The sequence below is a fragment of the Glandiceps talaboti genome, chromosome 14, assembly GCF_964340395.1.
Source record: "Glandiceps talaboti chromosome 14, keGlaTala1.1, whole genome shotgun sequence".
NCBI classification, from domain to species: Eukaryota; Metazoa; Hemichordata; class Enteropneusta; family Spengelidae; genus Glandiceps; species Glandiceps talaboti.
This window is the reverse complement of record NC_135562.1, coordinates 24,379,509-24,399,377: the sequence shown is the minus strand read 5'-3', so window position 1 is coordinate 24,399,377 and position 19,869 is coordinate 24,379,509. Positions and strand designations below refer to the sequence as shown.

Sequence of the window (19,869 nt, the reverse complement as noted above, 5' to 3'; positions counted from 1 at the left end):
GTTTTTTGGCCAAAAATCACATTTTTAGACCCAAATTACACACCGGTGGTAAGATAATTTTCACTTTAACAACCTCCCAACTAGACACCCAAGGTAATACACCCACCAAATATCATGGCAATCGGTCCAGTGGTTTTTTGCCTTAAGTTCTTTATACACGCACACAAACAGACAGCCAACCACTTTGAAAAGTCTATAACACTACTGAACCTTATCAGTTAAGTTGTGCTAAAAATAGGTAAACTCACAGTCATAAATTGATTTTTAAATCCATACATGCACTGTGACAACTAAAGCAGTTCCTTTTATAGACCATTTTCCTTCAGATGTAGGCTAAAACAATAGTGAATGCCAGGCAGTCAAAGGTACATGCATACGGAACCATATTTGTAAGTGTGTACAGCCCAAAAGTGAGCATGTACTCACTACACTAGATTATCATTAAAACACTCTTTTACCTGTGCAGTGAAGACACGTAGTGAAAAACAGTTTTCAACCTTAATTCAAGTGCTACTACACTTGTTACATTACGTTAAATACCCCATAAAATGTTTAATTTTTTAATGAGATCAATAAAACAACAAAATTTGTGTATAGTTCTATCTGCCTAATCTTTAGAGAGAAATCTGACCCAAAACATTACGTTATTGCATATCTCTCATGGGATCATCAAATAGTAGAAATGCATATCTCATGGTATGTATTTATTACCATGGTAACCCAAATGAGACACAATGCACTCACCTTAAATCTTGTCCATTGTCATCTGATGCTACATCATCAATATGTACTTGATCACATTCCTGTATAAAAATAAAAGTGCAAATTTACTTTTCTTTAATTGTCTTTATAAAAAATAGCACCAATGGCATTATAGTATATGGCTGTTGCTATGGGTGTGGTCTTGTTGCTAGGTATATTTGCTTACATTTTTGGATAGTTATTCACCTTCCTACCCATCCAGGTTTCATCTTTGCAATATACATCATCATTTGGCTGTTGCTACGGATGTGGTCTTGTTGCATATTTGCACAGTTTTTGAATCTTTATTCTCTTATTTACCCATCCCTGTTATCTTTGTAAAAACATTGACTATGTAGTTTTCAATATTTAAGTTTTTGACCAAAATTGAGATTTCTAAACCTAATTTGCATATCGCCGATGGGATCATCATGTTGTGACGATGTTCTTCAGTTACACATTCCTAGATGCACCCCATTAAATTTCAGCCCAATCTGCTCTACAGTTTTGGAATTATAGAACTTTAACAAATAAATATAGCACCAATGGCGTTGTAGCACAACTGTACAGTTTAAAAAAATGTTTACCCACATGCTGATCCATGCTGGGTATAGGTGTTCATTTGCTGAATGATTATCTAGCTGCCTATCCAGCCCTGTTGTTATCTTTGCAATATACACGATCATTTGCTATGGGCATGGTCATGTTGCTAGACATATTTGCATATCTTTTTAATGTTTGTTTCTATGAATTCCTGATGTTATCTTTGCAAAATACGTTATATAATAAATTTGTTAATAAACTGGCCATATAGATGACAAATGGGGTATCTATTTGGTAGTCTCTCTTTCAGACCTTGTAACGATGCTTGAGAGTTCATTTAGGGCATCTGAAGCACTTGCATTTGGATGAATGTAAACAGATGACAAAACAACACCTGAGAATTCGCTTTGTAGATAGTAAGGCCGACACTTGTATTGTCACACACTCTCAATCAGGAGAACAAAATTGCGAAATGATCTCCACATCAGTACACAAAGAATTGTTCATTAGAAAGCACACACCACCTCCTTTCCCTTTCTTAGTGACTTCCTTAGATTGATCCATTCTGGAAATTGAGAAACCGTCTGGCTTAAGAGCATTGTCCGGGATGTCAGCATCTACCCAAGTTTTGGTGAAACAAAGCACACAGCAATCTCTCATATCACGTTGGTTTTTGATACAGCAAAACAGTTCATCCAATTTGTTATCTTGTTAGACTGCAGTTTGCAAGATGGATGCTAGGAAATGGGGGTCTAGATGAAAGTTGCCGAAGTTTTGCCAAGACACCACCCCTTTTACCCTGTTTGCATACGCGATTAACACCGATTCCACCTGGTGTGTGTTGGTGACTATTGTCAGTAGATGCACAAAACAGAAAGTTACAAGAATTGAGGTTAGGTTGAAGTTTGAGTTCACTTACTCTGGTTTTGACATCTAATAGCTGTTTACGTTCACATGCAAAGCAGGTAGAAATGCCAGGCACGAGTACAAGGATAACAATGGTGAAAAAAACAAGAGCACGATGTGAAGTATCACCATGTGATGGCACCATCTTGGACAAACATATTATCATATATGACATATGAGAGCCATGTAAAACTTTTCAGTACAAAATGTGATAAAAACATGAGCTCTAAGTCAGTGCTGTTTGAATTTCCTGTGTATGTGTAAATTAACTATAATTCCCTTTAATACTAGACTAGTATGTTTAAAGGTGATTCTAAATGCCCCATACCATGAACTTGAAAATTGTTCTTTATATATCTGTTAACCAGTAAATGCACAGCTAACTATTCAAAATTACATTATAAGTGAGAATGGTGTCTTAAATGAGATACAAAACTTCATAATTTATTGACCAATTTGCAATTTGAACTTAAATATGGAGGTCAAAGGCAAAGGTCAAGATATGAAAAGAACGCTGGGGATAGACATTCAAATGGAGTCTTTGTCTATTGATAATGTGAATGTAGACACTTGAATGGTGTCCATATGTCTAAAACATTTGGTGATAACAGGCAAAATGTGCTTGTGTATTACAAACATGGCCACCATTTTGCTATTCAGGTCAAGGTCGTGAAATTAAGTGATATACATATGCCTCACATAGTAAAAACCAAGACATGATTAAACAAGTCATTGAGAATGACATAGTCCCCGCTATGATTGGGTTTTAAAGGGCCACTGCAATTCTATTTTTCACTTTTCATCAAATCAATAAAAAATAGCCACTTAACACATTTCTATAGCGTTGAGGAGAAAAAAAGTGACCACGAATAGTGAAAATCTCGTTAGAAATTATGCTGCTTCCACATTCATGACACCCTCTGCTGAGTGAGTATTTATATTTGCATATGAAAGCATTCCTGTTATGTCGTCACAGTAGGAACACATAACCTTGAACTTCACCTTCCTAACATGCATTTCTATGGAGGCTCAGTCACAACAACAAGTTCTAGAAACTGTATCTTTCGAACGGGACGGCGAATGTTCGTCAGATTTTTCAAGTGAAGAGGATCACAGCCTAGCTTTCATCTTTGACGGTGTTTTTGAACCCTATTCCTTCGAACCGGACGGTACAAGTGAAAGTTCAACGGGTGGTTATGGCGATGATGATCAGGCCACCTACACAAGATCAAGACAGACTTTTAAACAAGAATTGGTATTAAAGTTGTCTTCTATAGTGTCCTGTCCTGTCTGCTACTAGTATGTCTTTACAATGTGTTGTTGTGTAGTCGTGTTCCGCGGTATTCAATTCACTCCAGTGCTTTCTAAGCAAAGTGGCACATCGAAAAAGAATGTTTGAGCGACAATGGCGACGCGACGCGTCCTTTGTTATGTTGACCTTTGCTAGGTTTGGCTTCTTCACTTTGTGGAGGCTGACTTTGTTGTAAATGGAAACAGTTCGTCACACTAAAAGGCAATATTTAGGATGATAGAGTTTACATGCAGTATATTATCCATGTGTATCTTGTACATACATTTCGATGTGTCATCTATATAGTATTGCGGGCCGCAATGCACCAACGCAAATGCTCGTATAATATCATGTCTGGTTCGTCATGTTGCACATCACTGTTCTGTCACTTTCTACCTAAATACTCATAAATTCACGTGCTGTGACTGTGATCTGCATGTATTGGAGTGTGTTTTGACATGACGTGGTAGCCTACATCATGTTCCCGGAATTGTAATAGGCCTACACTGTAGTGTATTATGAATGCAACTCTTACATGCTTGATGCACTTTGGCGAAGGTCAACAACCCGGGTCCACATCTACATGTAGCATCTAGCACCTCGGACGCGATATTGACATTCAGGTTTGGGACTTTTCTGAAATAAGTCTGGGTTAATAGTGTAATTTCTCGTGTTTTGAGATGTAGGGAATGTGTTGCGGTTGCTTTCTGATGACACTGCATGGTCCATCGCGTTATGTCTATGCTAAAATACACACGTCAACGATACGAAAACGCTCAGCAATGAGATGAGAGCACATGTCAAAGGTGGTATGGGTAGACTACTGCTGTCAGTGTAGATCTAAAGTTATAATTTAATCTATTTTGTCTGCCTCAAAACCTGTCACTTCTGTCTTCAAATCGGAAAAAAAAACATGATTAAAACATGATCAGAAACCCACGCTTGATCGACGGCATAATTGTACGTGCTTGGACCACTTCCAATGAAAATGCGACACAAATACTAGTATTCAAAAATGTCAAATGGTGACACAATATGGCAATATTATGTAATCTGAAGGCATATCGTTTCACAAAGAACGCGATAAAATTCCCTCAATCGGCAATCATTGATCGTGGTGATCTCTAGTATAGTAGTCGCGTCACCTCTATTCAATTGAACCATGGATAGATCAGTGATTTATCCCCAGGATACAATGTAACAATGAGCCGTCTCTCCTCCATTGTCTATGATTGCATCATGATTTTTTATATTTCCATGCAGAGTAGATTAGTTGTGGTGAGCGTTTTGAATTTTACGTAGTGGACTTTGTACCTCTGAATTTAGACTGGAACAAGTTCCTTTTTTTGCGTTTGTTATGTGTTGATACTATTTCTTTTCCCATTTCTATTCCCACATTTTTTTTGTCTTGTCCATACTTACAATGTAGCGAAGTCTAGGCTCTCGCAATACATGACTGAATGTTTTTCAGAAAAAAGTGTAAATAATTAGCCCAGACTTGGGTAAGCGGTAAAGTCTACTCTGAACTCGATAAAAACTCGCTGGATGCCTGTGCTCTATTTGTCGTGTATGTATCTGAACATTTGCCGATTCATCATTCATGTACATCATACTCATAGCTAGCAGAATAAAGGCTGGGTAGCAATTTACGCAATAATGGCTTGCTGTAGAACCTCTTTCTGACGTGTGCTTTCACGATGGCGGCCTTGTCAGCATCGTGTGAGGACTACACGGAAGTTTCTGTGGCTTACAACCCCGTAAATCATGTTTTCACTAAATTTCCAAGGTAAATTTTTTTATTATGTATTAAACAACCCATACAATGCATATTTATATTGAATAAATGTTATAGCAGGAAATTTGCAAGTTGTCAAATTACGGACAATGGTAATGATTGTAGCTGTGTTGTGTCTGTGTCGAACTTTGTCCTGCCGACAATACAAGGTGCGTTGCGATGCTTGAAACAACACAACATTTTCAGGACTAAAATTTTAGTTTATATTCATTATCTGTGCCAAATTTGGTGTCTCTACCTTATGTGGTCTATATTTCGCACATATTTTAATCTGACCTTGCAAGTTCTCAAGTTAATGATTGTGGGTACATACGTACATCTGTGTTGAATTTACCGTGGCTGACAAAATAGGTTCATATTGCTCGAAACAACACAAAATTTTGAAGACTAAAATTTCAGTTTATATCCATTATGTGTGCTAAATGTAAGGTGATCGAATCACTCTTCGTGTTACTGCAGCCTCCAAAAACATAACGTCGAACCATTGTCGACTAACGGTACTGCCATAGTGAACCGCTAGGCTAACAACACCAAGACCAGGTTGGCCTCAAGGATGACATAATATTACAAATGTAAACAACACCTTTGGCTTTGCTAACACGTGAGTGCTCGGCATATTCCAGAAACACGAAAAAAGTCGAAGGAAGCAGGCTGGGAGGTACAGATTTTCCCCCTCCCATTTCTATATGACGCATGCAGTAAATCAACATTTAATCATACATTACTTTCATTAGGGGCAGTATGAACATATTAGTGTAAAGAAAGAAATAGAATTGCAGTGGCCCTTTAAGGAACTCGCAGTTTATGTTGTCATTTTCTTGATATCACTACTCTGATCACGCAACAACACTTGTGAACCTAAATCAAACATCTGATCACGCAACAACACTTGTGAACCTAAATCAACCAGACTTATATATGTTGTGTCTGCTCGTTGGACATGGAACATGCCTACTCATGTTGTGTCTCCTCATTGGACATGGGAGATGCCTTCTCTTCAAGATGACGTGATGGAATAAACCATTCAACAATAAAGGATGAGTCGGGTATGGGGGGGGGGGGGGGACCTGTTCAAGCATGTCTGAGTTATGGCTTTGGACATGAAAACTGCGCCAACAAAATCGCTGCCAGGCAGCCATATCGGATTGTATCACGACAAAAATTGATGTGCACATGTATGTCATAGAACACTGTCCTAATACCAACTTTGAATGAGATCTGTTCAAGCATGTCTGAGTTATGGCTTTGGACATGGAAAATTCGCAAACAAAATGGCTGCCAGGCAGCCATATTGGATCATATCACGACAACAATGAATATACACATGTATGTCATAGAACACTGTCCTAATACCAATTTTGAATGAGATCTGTTCAAGCATGTCCGAGTTATGGCTTTGGACATGGAAAATTTGCAAACAAAATGGCTGCTAGGCGGCCATATTGGATCATATCATCAAACAAATTGACGTGCATATGTATGCCATTATATGTTGCCTCTGTATTAAGTTTGAAAAAAATCGGTCTAGGCATCTCCAAGAAACAGCTCTGGACGGACGGACAGACGGCCGGACGGAACCCTGCATCCATAAGTCCCCGTCCCGGACTTCGTCCGGCGGGGGACTAAATATCATCATCACTTGAATTATTTGAATCAACCAGATTTAAACTGAATGCCTGTCATAAGGGTAAAACTACAGATTGTTGGTCATACACATATTGTTGGAATGCAAACTTCTGAGTTAGAGCTATTATATATGATGTACCACTTGATTGGAAATTAATGTTATGAAACTGTATGACATTTGAAGTATTTCTGACATTGATACTCTGTGAGTGATGAACCTTCTTTCAATATCAGCTTTACCATGTTCGATAATAGATTGATTTGGCTTTTTATGTAGGTGTTGTGTCCTACAATATTAGCAACCAGATTTAAACTGAAAGCCTTCCGTAATGGTAATATTGAGTTTTTTGTTCATACACATAATAATTGCTGGAATGCAACAATCTTTGTTATAGTAGGCTATTAGTACATGATATATCCCTAAATTGGCAAAAAGGTGTGTCAAACTATAGAAATCTGAAAGCACTTTGTGATATCAATCTATGTATGTACAAGTAGTGGAACAGATGTAATGGCTTTTGAAATCAAATTATTCAAATTTACAGGGATATACATACATTCGACATGCATACAATGTACATACAGGCATATGTACATTTACCCATGCATACGTGATACAGAAAAAATTATGGATTGCTTATTGGTATCATTTGAACATCATGAATTTTAGCTCTATATCTGTGATTTTTGAAGTCCCAGCGAAAGTTAGTTGTCGAAAAAGTTATTCAAATATCTGCTACCTATTCTCAGTACAGGAAAGCTTGACTCAACTTTGAACACCCCGACTTTCACGATCCCCTACATACCTGGGATATGTACACTCGTTTCCATGGCAAATAATAAACAAACCGTCGTAACATCGCTAGTATGCATCAGAAAGTTTACATACTTTATGGTAAGCATGATACCTCTTTATACTTTGATTCTCGTTTACGGCAATATACCCTTTATGTAACACTCAGTTCAAGAATTTCGCGATGAACGCCACAATGAGGTGAATTTCCATGGCCCTCAAGTTCGTTTGGTTTCTCAAAATATAAAATTCAGATCTGGATAGAAACTTATCGATATATATTTTGATATACGTACCTTTCAATACAAGCAACCCGAATACTTTGAACGGTCTAGAACAAAGCCCATGAAATTCGAAAAATTGACCCAATTAAACCACTTAGTACAGTGCCCAACATTGCAACACAGTAACAACATTTACTTTTCTTATTTGCATTGTTGTGATAATATGTTATTTTTTATGAATAAATGCACGCGTTCTGGCAGAAAACTCGCCCTTAGTATCGAAAGATTTATATAAAAACAAAGAGAGAAGATTTTCATTTTTGATCGAAGAAAAGATCATATGCATTTATCTTGGCGAATTCTTCAGCAAGAATTTTCAGTAGAAAGCTGGTGATTTCACCCAGACGTTGAAGCTGACCTGGTTTGACCAATGATCTCCAATGCATGCTTTCAGAAACAGAAACATGTGCGCGTATCGAACAAAGTAAAAACAAGATTTTGGAGAGTATATCGGGTTTGAATTCTAACGCCATGTTCAAAGGATTAATTGAGCTTTTTATGTATGTGTTATGTCTTATAATGGCAGCAATTTAGTGAAAATTCTATCAGTGATATAATCTTTAGGGTAATGGCTAGACCTGATTAGGTTTTGAGCCAGATCTGTTAATGTTTAATTAGAGAAATTTGCATATTAATGAAATCAACTAATTAAGCAATATCTTAAGACTGCATACTTCAATTTCAATAAAAATTAGTATATTCATCAAACATAAGAAAATACATTTGTCCTATAAAATTGTTGATGTACTTTAAAGTGTTAAGACAATATGAATTAATATAATTACACCATGTGAATTTGAGTAAACTCGGAAGGCTGCACTCAGTGGCTGGTCGCTGTCAATACTGTTAGTTTAATATTATGATATGGCGTCTAGTCTGCCCAAATTAGCGGTTCGAGCAGACCAAATCCGAAACGTTTGGTGAGTATACAAATACTATATATTTTTTAGATCTCCCCTTTGGCTCTAGTGCGTCTACAGTTATACCTTTACGAAGTTCAATTCCATGAGAGAATGCAATGAAGACAAATGCGTATGCATGAACCATACGTAAGTGTAATGGCAAGATGGCGTCCATGACATGATCATGTCGATTGTATATATTGTAGGTAGTGTTTGCTGTAATTTTGGGGCTTCTTCTTCTGTGTTTGTGACATTGAATTCAGTGTGAATCAAATCCTACAATTCCTACAATGTCAGTGTTTTATTTAAGGGCGGTAAGTAGGTAAAATCTACCGGGGTTCCCACATCATTTTACCGGGGTTCCCCACCTAAATTATGATACATTGCATGGGAAGCACTACCAGTTTTACCTCTTTCCCCCTTTCTGTTACCGGGGTTCCCAAACCTTAGCAAAAACACTGAATGTAAATGCAAATGGAAGCGATTCATATCTGAATTGCAAAGCTGAGTGGGTTTTCTGCTAAATTACACCTAATACTTGGCATAAAATTGAACATACTCCAACCCTAGTAGTCCTGCTTGCATACGGAGTGAGTCGTCCCTTCCTTCCCTTCATTGAGGGTCATGTCAGTAATAGAGACTTGCCAGCATGACTAGTTTTCAGTTTAATCTCATCTGTTTACATCTACGTTACTGGAATTGTGGAATATGGTTCAGAATAAACATTGAAAACTCAAAAGGCTCAAAAATAGAAGAAAAAACACTCAAAATTACAACAAACGCAATAATTATTGCATAGCTGCTAGTTGATGGCATTACTATTAATTATGTACATTTGTTAGACAACGGCTATCCCTGAATTAAAAGCTGACACAATTTGACTAGAACATAATTTACATTTGGGGTGGGGGATATGAGTCCATCTATTTTTATTGGGGGGATGGGGTATGAGTATGTATGTTTTGTTTTGCATCTCACAGACTTGTACAAAGTAAAGGGTTTTGGATTGATCACAAAAATAATGTGCTTCATGATGTGGATATAAGTTGACCAAGGTTGTACTTGGCTGTTCAGTACTAGAGTAGTAACTTTTTATAGATCTTGTTAGTGATTCCAAAAAACAATGACAACAATAAAATATTATATTCTCAATATCAAGCTCGAGGTATCCTGAAATTTTTTCAAAATGTAATATGCTACATGCATTCATGAAATTTCGATCCCATAAATTCATGATATAAATAAATACATCCTGATACACTTAGATTTCATTTTGGAACAATTTATTAAAGTACAATGTTTGTATTGTAAATTTGGGCATGCACAATTATATTTTGCTCAATGATTTAACCCCCCCCCCCCACACACACACACTATACCACCACCACCACCACATACATACATACATAAATACATTTGTAAACCTCGGGGTTTGCCTTGAGTTGTACTGTAGACCCACACAAAATGAAATATACATAAAAGAATAGGAAAGTGTTTCAATTAAAAAAAAGCGACAATTTTTGCACTTAATATAAGATCATATAATTACTGTGACTTATTTATCTACATACACAACAACAACAACAACAACAACAACAACAACAACAAAACGTAAAAGAGTGATTTAGTTACAAATCAATCCTATGATGGTAATATCATTTCCAAATCAATTCCATTATCAATATCAGAAATACTTATATATTAATGACAAATATGTATTCATCCATTTGTCATTTTGTTTATTGTTTTTAATGTAGAAAATGTAGACTCTGTACTGGTGTCTAAAGAGTATGTGAGCATGTGTAAACTCTGACACACTGATATTTCCATTTGCAATAAACAAAGGAATTCAGTTATCATGTGTCAGTTCTGTGGGTATATTTACTCACTTTCTAGATATCATAATTTGGAGTTTACATTTAATAACGTAGTAGTTGTATATAGTGATAATGACTGTCTCTCTCAACCTTTCCCAAGCTCATACAACAATAGAAGTAATTGGTAGCAGTAATTAACATTCAGTTTTAATTGATATCATATCCATAAATCCACAGTTGTATTTCAGTACTATTGCAGTTATGCATAAGCATTAAATTTATCTGTTTGCAAACTCCAACATATTAATGTTTCTTTTCTATTTTCACAGTGTTTGACATATACGGGATTAGCAAGTTTCCACACGACACCATTGAAACTTTTCTACATGGGTATATTATGAAGCTTAGTGTTATCATTGGGAAAGATATCAGGGACAACATCTCTTGTGTGTGTTTGGGTTAGACAAAGGGAAAATAAAAGATGTGAAGATAACATATCTCGAGCACAAAGGTGTGAATATGAGTGACCTTTGTAGTTCAACCAAAACCAGTCCAGCAAGCAAAAAAAGTCAAATCAAGTGAGCCAGGACCAAAGTAGTTTGCCAACATGACAAGGAGAACTTAATTACAGTGAAAAATAGTTATGGTGAGAATATAAAAATAAGTCATACTACTGCTGTACTACACCATCAATGTAGTAGTGACTGCAGTTCTAAATATGGGATTGGATGGTACATAACTGTTACCATTTAAAAGAAATGATAAACAACAACGTTGTCTTTTAGGTTCACTTACACATACACACACACTCTTAGACTAATAACCCAATAATTGGATGACAAGAAGGCGACATAATAATTGTCATTTCATATTTAATACCCCTACATAATGAATGTCTATTAAAAACTTAGGCCCTGACCAAACACACCTAACCTACCCCCTAACAAAATGGGTTAACCTTGGGTTGACCTGCCAGAAGTTTTCCACTCTACTACAATGTAATTGTTTCTGTCGCTATGCACGCACACTTGCACAAAATTGGCAAGTCACTAACCACACTTTAAAGTCGATATGGTGAGTTTCCTCATGCATACTGACCCAACATTTATATATATGCATACATGGCCCAACCCACCGCTTAATGTAATCTCAATGGAATGTCCGGTCTGAAAATGACATTTGCTAGACTGTTCGGGCAAGCCCTCACTGCAAACTTTGTTCACTTATAGTATCAAAAGAAAGCCTGAATGTCTAGCCCTCACTGCAAACTTTGTTCGCTTGTAGTATCAAAAGAAAGCCCGAATGTCTAGCCCTCACTGCGAACTTCGTTTGCTTATAGTATCAAAAGAAAGCCTGAACGTCTAGCCCTCACTGCGAACTTCGTTTGCTTATAGTATCAAAAGAAACCATGAACGTCTAGCCCTCACTGCGAACTTCGTTCACTTATAGTATCAAAAGAAAGCCCGAATATCTAGCCCTCACTGCGAACTTCGTTCACTTATAGTATCAAAAGAAAGCCCGAATATCTAGCCCTCACTGCGAACTTTGTTCACTTATAGTATCAAAAGAAAGCCTGAATGTCTAGCCCTCACTGCGAACTTTGTTCACTTATAGTATCAAAAGAAACCATGAACGTCTAGCCCTCACTGCGAACTTTGTTCGCTTGTAGTATCAAAAGAAAGCCCGAACGTCTAGCCCTCACTGCGAACTTTGTTCACTTATAGTATCAAAAGAAAGCCCGAATGTCTAGCCCTCACTGCGAACTTTGTTCACTTATAGTATCAAAAGAAACCATGAACGTCTAGCCCTCACTGCGAACTTTGTTCGCTTGTAGTATCAAAAGAAAGCCCGAACGTCTAGCCCTCACTGCGAACTTCGTTTGCTTATAGTATCAAAAGAAAGCCTGAATGTCTAGCCCTCACTGCGAACTTCGTTTGCTTGTAGTATCAAAAGAAAGCCTGAATGTCTAGCCCTCACTGCGAACTTTGTTCACTTATAGTATCAAAAGAAAGCCTGAACGTCTAGCCCTCACTGCAAACTTTGTTCACTTATAGTATCAAAAGAAAGCCTGAATGTCTAGCCCTCACTGCGAACTTTGTTCGCTTGTAGTATCAAAAGAAAGCCCTCACTGCGAACTTCGTTTGCTTATAGTATCAAAAGAAAGCCTGAACGTCTAGCCCTCACTGCGAACTTTGTTTGCTTGTAGTATCAAAAGAAAGCCTGAACGTCTAGCCCTCACTGCGAACTTTGTTCGCTTGTAGTATCAAAAGAAAGCCTGAACGTCTAGCCCTCACTGCGAACTTTGTTCGCTTGTAGTATCAAAAGAAAGCCTGAACGTCTAGCCCTCACTGCGAACTTTGTTCGCTTGTAGTATCAAAAGAAAGCCCGAATGTCTAGCCCTCACTGTGAACTTTGTTTGCTTATAGTATCAAAAGAAAGCCTGAATGTCTAGCCCTCACTGCGAACTTCGTTTGCTTATAGTATCAAAAGAAAGCCTGAATGTCTAGCCCTCACTGCGAACTTTGTTTGCTTATAGTATCAAAAGAAAGCCCGAATGTCTAGCCCTCACTGTGAACTTTGTTTGCTTATAGTATCAAAAGAAAGCCTGAATGTCTAGCCCTCACTGCGAACTTCGTTTGCTTATAGTATCAAAAGAAAGCCTGAATGTCTAGCCCTCACTGCGAACTTTGTTTGCTTATAGTATCAAAAGAAAGCCCGAATGTCTAGCCCTCACTGCGAACTTTGTTTGCTTATAGTATCAAAAGAATGCCTGAATGTCTAGCCCTCACTGCGAACTTTGTTCGCTTGTAGTATCAAAAGAAAGCCTGAACGTCTAGCCCTCACTGCGAACTTCGTTCACTTGTAGTATCAAAAGAAAGCCTGAATGTCTAGCCCTCACTGCGAACTTTGTTTGCTTATAGTATCAAAAGAAAGCCCGAATGTCTAGCCCTCACTGCGAACTTTGTTTGCTTATAGTATCAAAAGAATGCCTGAATGTCTAGCCCTCACTGCGAACTTTGTTCGCTTGTAGTATCAAAAGAAAGCCTGAACGTCTAGCCCTCACTGCGAACTTCGTTCACTTGTAGTATCAAAAGAAAGCCTGAATGTCTAGCCCTCACTGCGAACTTTGTTTGCTTATAGTATCAAAAGAAAGCCTGAATGTCTAGCCCTCACTGCGAACTTCGTTTGCTTATAGTATCAAAAGAAAGCCTGAATGTCTAGCCCTCACTGCGAACTTTGTTCACTTATAGTATCAAAAGAAAGCCTGAACGTCTAGCCCTCACTGCGAACTTCGTTCACTTATAGTATCAAAAGAAAGCCTGAACTTCTAGCAGCAAGACTAGATGCAGGCCAACTGCAAAATGGCTAAAAGTATCTAAAACCAGTAAAAACAGGAGTGACAAACGAACAGCACCTTCCACATACATTAATTTAGACGATTACGGATGCTACACACATCAAAATCAAAAACAAAGGCTGAAACTCAATAATTTTCTGGACACTAAAACACTGTCGCAGTGCACCATATGAACAGCACCCTCTCTAATTGTATAAAATATAGCGCCAATGACGTTGTAGCACAACTGTATAATTGACTGAATATTTGCATACATTTTTTGAATGTGTATTTATTTAATAATAAATGATAATATTTATTTCTTTAAAAATGTCTTCCGTGTAAAAAGACATCTCAAGGTGCTGTACACTACAATTATAAAATATACGTAAAAACTGAAAAACAGGAGAACCCAGATGTAAACTGAATTCCTCCCGTAAGGATACACTAGTATTTGTTTTGTTAAGAGTGTGTAAGTTTGTGTTTAAGCAATACAGATCTAATATAACCAAGTGCCAAAAGGTCAATTTAAAGCAAAACTAACAAGGTAAAGTTATAATTATAATGAACAATTAGCCAACATCTATATTACATTTTAAGATACAAATGTATGTGTTTTAATGGTGTTTTAATGGTGTTTTTAGTTTCAATTTTTGGTTTTGTTAGTGTTGTTCCTAGTATGTTTAGTGAGGCCCTGTTACAACTTTAATATATTCAATCTCTGCATGCAGGTGTTGACAAACACATTCATGTCATTACTATGTCATCGGTTTATGGTAATTGTGAGTTTGATGAGTTTGTAGACGTTGTCATTCACACATTTCAGTTAATGCATTGGTGGTTATTTTTACAAGCCCCTCCTTAAGATGAATATGCATGAAAAATTATTTATATCCTGAACTGCACAGATGACATTTGCTAGACCTTGGATGTTCCATCCTCGATAGCGATGTTCGGTCGTGTGTCGTATTGTATCGGAAGAACATCTGAGGTCTAGCAGATAGACTAGCCTGCATCATTACTGTGACTACCAACGTCAACAAGATGGCTGACTACAGTACAGTCGTGAGTTTCTTCTCGGCTTTCAACTGCAAGCGAGCTCTCTTCAGACTCAAGGTAAATTTTACAGCGATGAGGTGTTTTCAGAGATCTTTCAACGTCGCAAATCCCAAGAAGACAGTTGTCGAGTTAGAGGAGAGAGGGCGCTCTGACGAGAGTGGACTTGTTTTTAGCTGTCTACTCACCACAACAATAAATTCACTACAGACATCGCAATCCTGGACTTCAGCAAAGCATTTGATGTAGTACCACATAAACACCTGTTACAGAAACTCAACTATTATGGCATCAGAAATCAAACTCTAACCTGGATCAAAGCATTTCTAACAAACCGTTTACAAAGAGTAATCATAAATAGAAAAACTTCAAAACAAAAGCCAGTGTTGAGCAGTGTCCCCCAGGGATCCGTACTTGGACCACACCTTTTCATCCTGTTCATAAATAATATCACAGAATCAGTAAACTCAACCATCAGACTATTTGCAGATGACTGTATCATATATAAACCCATAACATCACACGAAGATGAAATCTCATTCCAGCAAGATCTTGACAATCTCGTCGCCTGGTCAAACCAGTGGGGAATGAAGTTCAATGCATCAAAGTGCAAGGTTATGAGAATATCACACAAACAAAAACCTGGACTCACTAACTACACCATGCTTAGCACAACAATGGAAGAAGTCAAAGAAGTTAAGTACTTGGGCATTATACTTCAACACAACCTGAAATGAGATCAGCAGACATGTCATGCAGCCACAATAGCCACCAAAATACTAAACTTCACTTCAAGAAATGTTCATCACTGTTCTAGGACTGTCAAACAAAACTTGTACAAAACCATAGTCCAACCACATCTTGAACATGCGTCAGCAGCCTGAAACCCAGGAACACAAAATAATATTGAGACCCTACAAAAAGTTCAACGCAGAGCAGCAAGATTTGTACTTGGGGATTACAAGCCAAAATCAAGTGTTACAGACATGCTACAAAAATTAGAATGGGACACAATAGAAGTTAGAAGAAAAACTCAATGGCTCACAATCTTACACAAAATCCTAAACAACAAAATAGCATCATCTCAGAAAATTATGTCAGGCCCAAAATCACGCGAAGTAGAAGAACCCACAACAAACAACTTGAAATGTACCACAAGACATCAACCCTCTTCATCCATTCCTTTTTTCCGGAAGCCACAACATTATGGAACAGCTTACCACAAAGTACTGTTGACATTCAATCTTGTGAGACATTCAAAATCCACATAAGAAACTAGCACCCTACAAGGTCCATCTAAACGCCCACCATCACTCTCGTCAGAACCTTCCAGTTATAGTCCCTGGTGGACCAATTTTGGAAGTGAAGACTACAAGGTACAAGGTACAAGACCAAGGAAATGAGGCAGGAGGGGAGGCGTTCACCAGTTGCTGAAAAGACAGGGCATAAAACACAAACCACTTCCGACCACTGTTCTCTCTCAAATGTATGATCACTAAAAGGAAAAGTTGATGAACTCCAAGCAAATGTACCTTTCAAGCATGAGTACAGAAATACTGGTATACCTGCCTTTACTGAAACGTGGTTGGATGACATCGTTCCTGATTCCGATCTATTTATCGACGAGTTTTGCTGTCCACTTCGCCAAGATCAAAACAAAGAAGCGACAGGTAAAGTGCAAGGTGGTGGAGTTTGTTTGCACATTAACCAGCGTTGGTGTAAGACTGTTGTTACCAGAGAAAGAATATGCACCTCCAATATTGAGCTTTTGACAGTCTCCCTTCGTCCTTTCTATATATCTCGAGAATTTCCACAACTGTTTGTCACGATTGTCTACATCCAACCCCTGGCTAATGTCAACAATGCGGCCGCTACGATATTTCAAGTTACCCACAAACTTCAATCAATTTTGCCTGATGCACCTAACATCATCCTTGGTGATTTAAATCAGTGCTCATTGAAAAATAGTGCCAATGGCGTTGTAGCACAACTGTATATTTTTTTTAAATGCTTATGAACACTTTATAGGTGTTTATTTGCTGAATGACTATCCAGTTGCCTATCCAACCCCTGTCATTATCTTTGCAATATACACTGTTGCTATGAAAATGGTCTTGCTGCTAAACATATTTGCACACATTTTTTGTTATCTTTGCAATATACATGATCATTTAGCAGTTGCTATGGGCATGGTCTTGTTGATTTTTTGAATATGTATTCACTTGTCTATTAATCGCCACTTATCTCTGCAATGTAGGTGATCATTTGGCTGTTGCTATGGGTGTGTTCATGGTTGCTAGGGAAATTTGCATACCATTTTTGAAAGTTTACTCACTTGCCTACTAGATGATGATGTTATATGAGCAAAATATACTGTTGTTCGGTTGTTGCTAAGGGGTGGTCATGGTTGCTAGAGCCAATTTTGACAAACTGATTTGAAGAAAATCTGCAGAATAACACTTTCCAAAACATCTCATTAAGTTTCAGTCTCATTGACCCGAGTACTTTTTGATATATAAGTTTTTGACCCAAAATTCACATTTTTACACCTAATTTGCATATCACTAATGGATTATCATGGCCGGTAGATTTCTTAATCTACATACGCCTGAAAATGTTCCCACCAAATTTCAGACCGATCTGCTCAGTCGTTTTTGAGATTAAGTTTCTTAAAATCACACTTTTTAACCCAAAACAGACTCTTTGTAGCACATGAATGAACTTCATGTTTTAATCATAGACACTCTCTATAATTTAATTAAGCAGTGCTAATAGTAAAAGCAGTGTTTCCAAGCAACCTCAAACAGAGGGTAATCTTTATGCCATTGACATTGACATGTGAAGTAGCCCATAAAAGATTGAATGGTTTTATTGCATCAATAAACAAGAAGTTAAAGAACCTTTCATTTGTGGGACAAGTCGAAGCCCCGTTTCATACCACAAATCATGGGGATTTTTTTCATATTGCTGAAGGAATCATCATGTAATCAATATCACGTGATCCATGCATCACCAGAAACACCCCTGTGAAATTTCAGCCAAATCAACAAAATACTTTTGGAATTATAGACTTTTGACTAAGAAAAACACATTTTTAGCATTAATTTTCATATTTCTTATGGTATTATCATGGCATGAACAAATCTTACTTTACATCCCTTAAAGAACGTTCACACCAAATTTCAGACTAATCTGCCCAGTCGTTTTGAAGTATTCTGACCAAAAATCACATTTTTAAAAACCAAAACACACATCTTATTTATGAAGCGATCATTTCCATTTGAACAGTTTGTCATTAGAACACCATAAGTAATGTCCCCACCAAATATTAAGCCAATCGGTCTGGTGGTTTTTGACTTTAAGTCGTTCACACACACACACACACACACACACACACACACACACACACACACACACACACACACACACCCACACACACACACACACACACACACACACACACACACAGTCGCCGGGCAATGCCTATAGCACTACTGAACCTCAGTTCAGTTGTTCTAAAAAACCTACAAACTTCCATCAATATGTTACTTGCCCAACACGTTACGACAAGACATTAGATCTATGTTACGGTTCCATCCCTAGCGCATACAAATCTTTCGCAAAGCCACCACTTGGGTCAGCTGATCACAACACTGTGTACCTTGTATCAGCCTACAAATGGTTGATATATGTACCAAATTATATGAAATTTGAAGCTTGCATTTTTAAGATACAGCCTAGGTACCTAAAATAATTAATTATGCAAATTTTTCATTAAAACTGTAAGCTATATCAACAAAATTTATAGGTAATATCTGCTTTGTTATAGTTAACTTTATGTACTAAATGATATTGAAATTCAAGTATGCATTCTTAAGATGTATCATAATACTGAAAATCATTAATCATGCAAATTAGTCATTAACGCTGTAAGGTACATCAACAAACTTTATGGGGCATATGGACTTTGTTATGTTTAATGTATGTAGTAAATTATATTGAAATTGAAGTGTGCAGTCTTAAGATATAGCCTAATTACCAAAACTCATCAATTATGCAAATTATTATGTATAGTTATGTTTGAACTAATAAGTAATATTAAAGAATTCATGTAAGAAACAGGGACAAGAACAAATTCTCACATGTACCAAATTTCAGACAAGGCTATATGCCATTGTAGAAAAGGATTTTTTCTTCCATCACAATCCAAAACACAATGACCCCCCCCCCCCCCCTCCCATCCACAATTTTCAAAACAGCATGATCCATCTAATGCCAATTTCAAAATTAGGGTGACCCCTACAAATCCAACCCCACCCCCCAGGCTGAAGAAACTGACTGGTCCCTTAGGGGTTCTCACTTAGCCAGTTGAGTTGACTCTGAGTCGACTCTAGTCTTACCTAACATAAAACAATATGTATGAATGGTTTATGTCTACTCTAAGTCAGGTTAAATTTAGATCTGGTACATTGGTGTTTTAGTGTCTGATACAAAATTCCAGCTGATTACTTAAAGTGTATTTAGATTCCTAGCTAAAGAGGGTTCCAGGGGTAAAGAGTTCAGGGTTGCTGCTAAATGATTGGAACAAATGAAGGCTATGCTAGTATTGGATGACTTTGGTATGTGATCTGTGTCAGGTACAAAATTTCAGTGTGAATGGAGTCCCAAATCCAGCTTATTAGTTTCATTATTTTGTGTCACCTCAGAGTGAAAATCACACTTGTAGCCTGAACACAGTAAATGACACTTGATGTGTGTCTACAATATGCATCTCCATA

At 37.4% G+C, this 19,869-nt stretch overlaps 1 protein-coding gene across 9 annotated transcripts in view; it reads right to left on the bottom strand.

The window, feature by feature from the left end:
• LOC144446048 (protein phosphatase EYA1-like) overlaps positions 1-19,869 on the bottom strand; it is a 441,648-nt gene that overhangs the window by 20,828 nt on the left and 400,951 nt on the right. For all 9 annotated transcript variants that reach the window (XM_078135730.1, XM_078135731.1, XM_078135735.1 and 6 more), the window contains one exon: positions 745-803. In XM_078135730.1, coding sequence (XP_077991856.1) covers positions 745-803 — 59 coding nt within the window. The remainder of the gene's footprint in view (positions 1-744; positions 804-19,869) is intronic.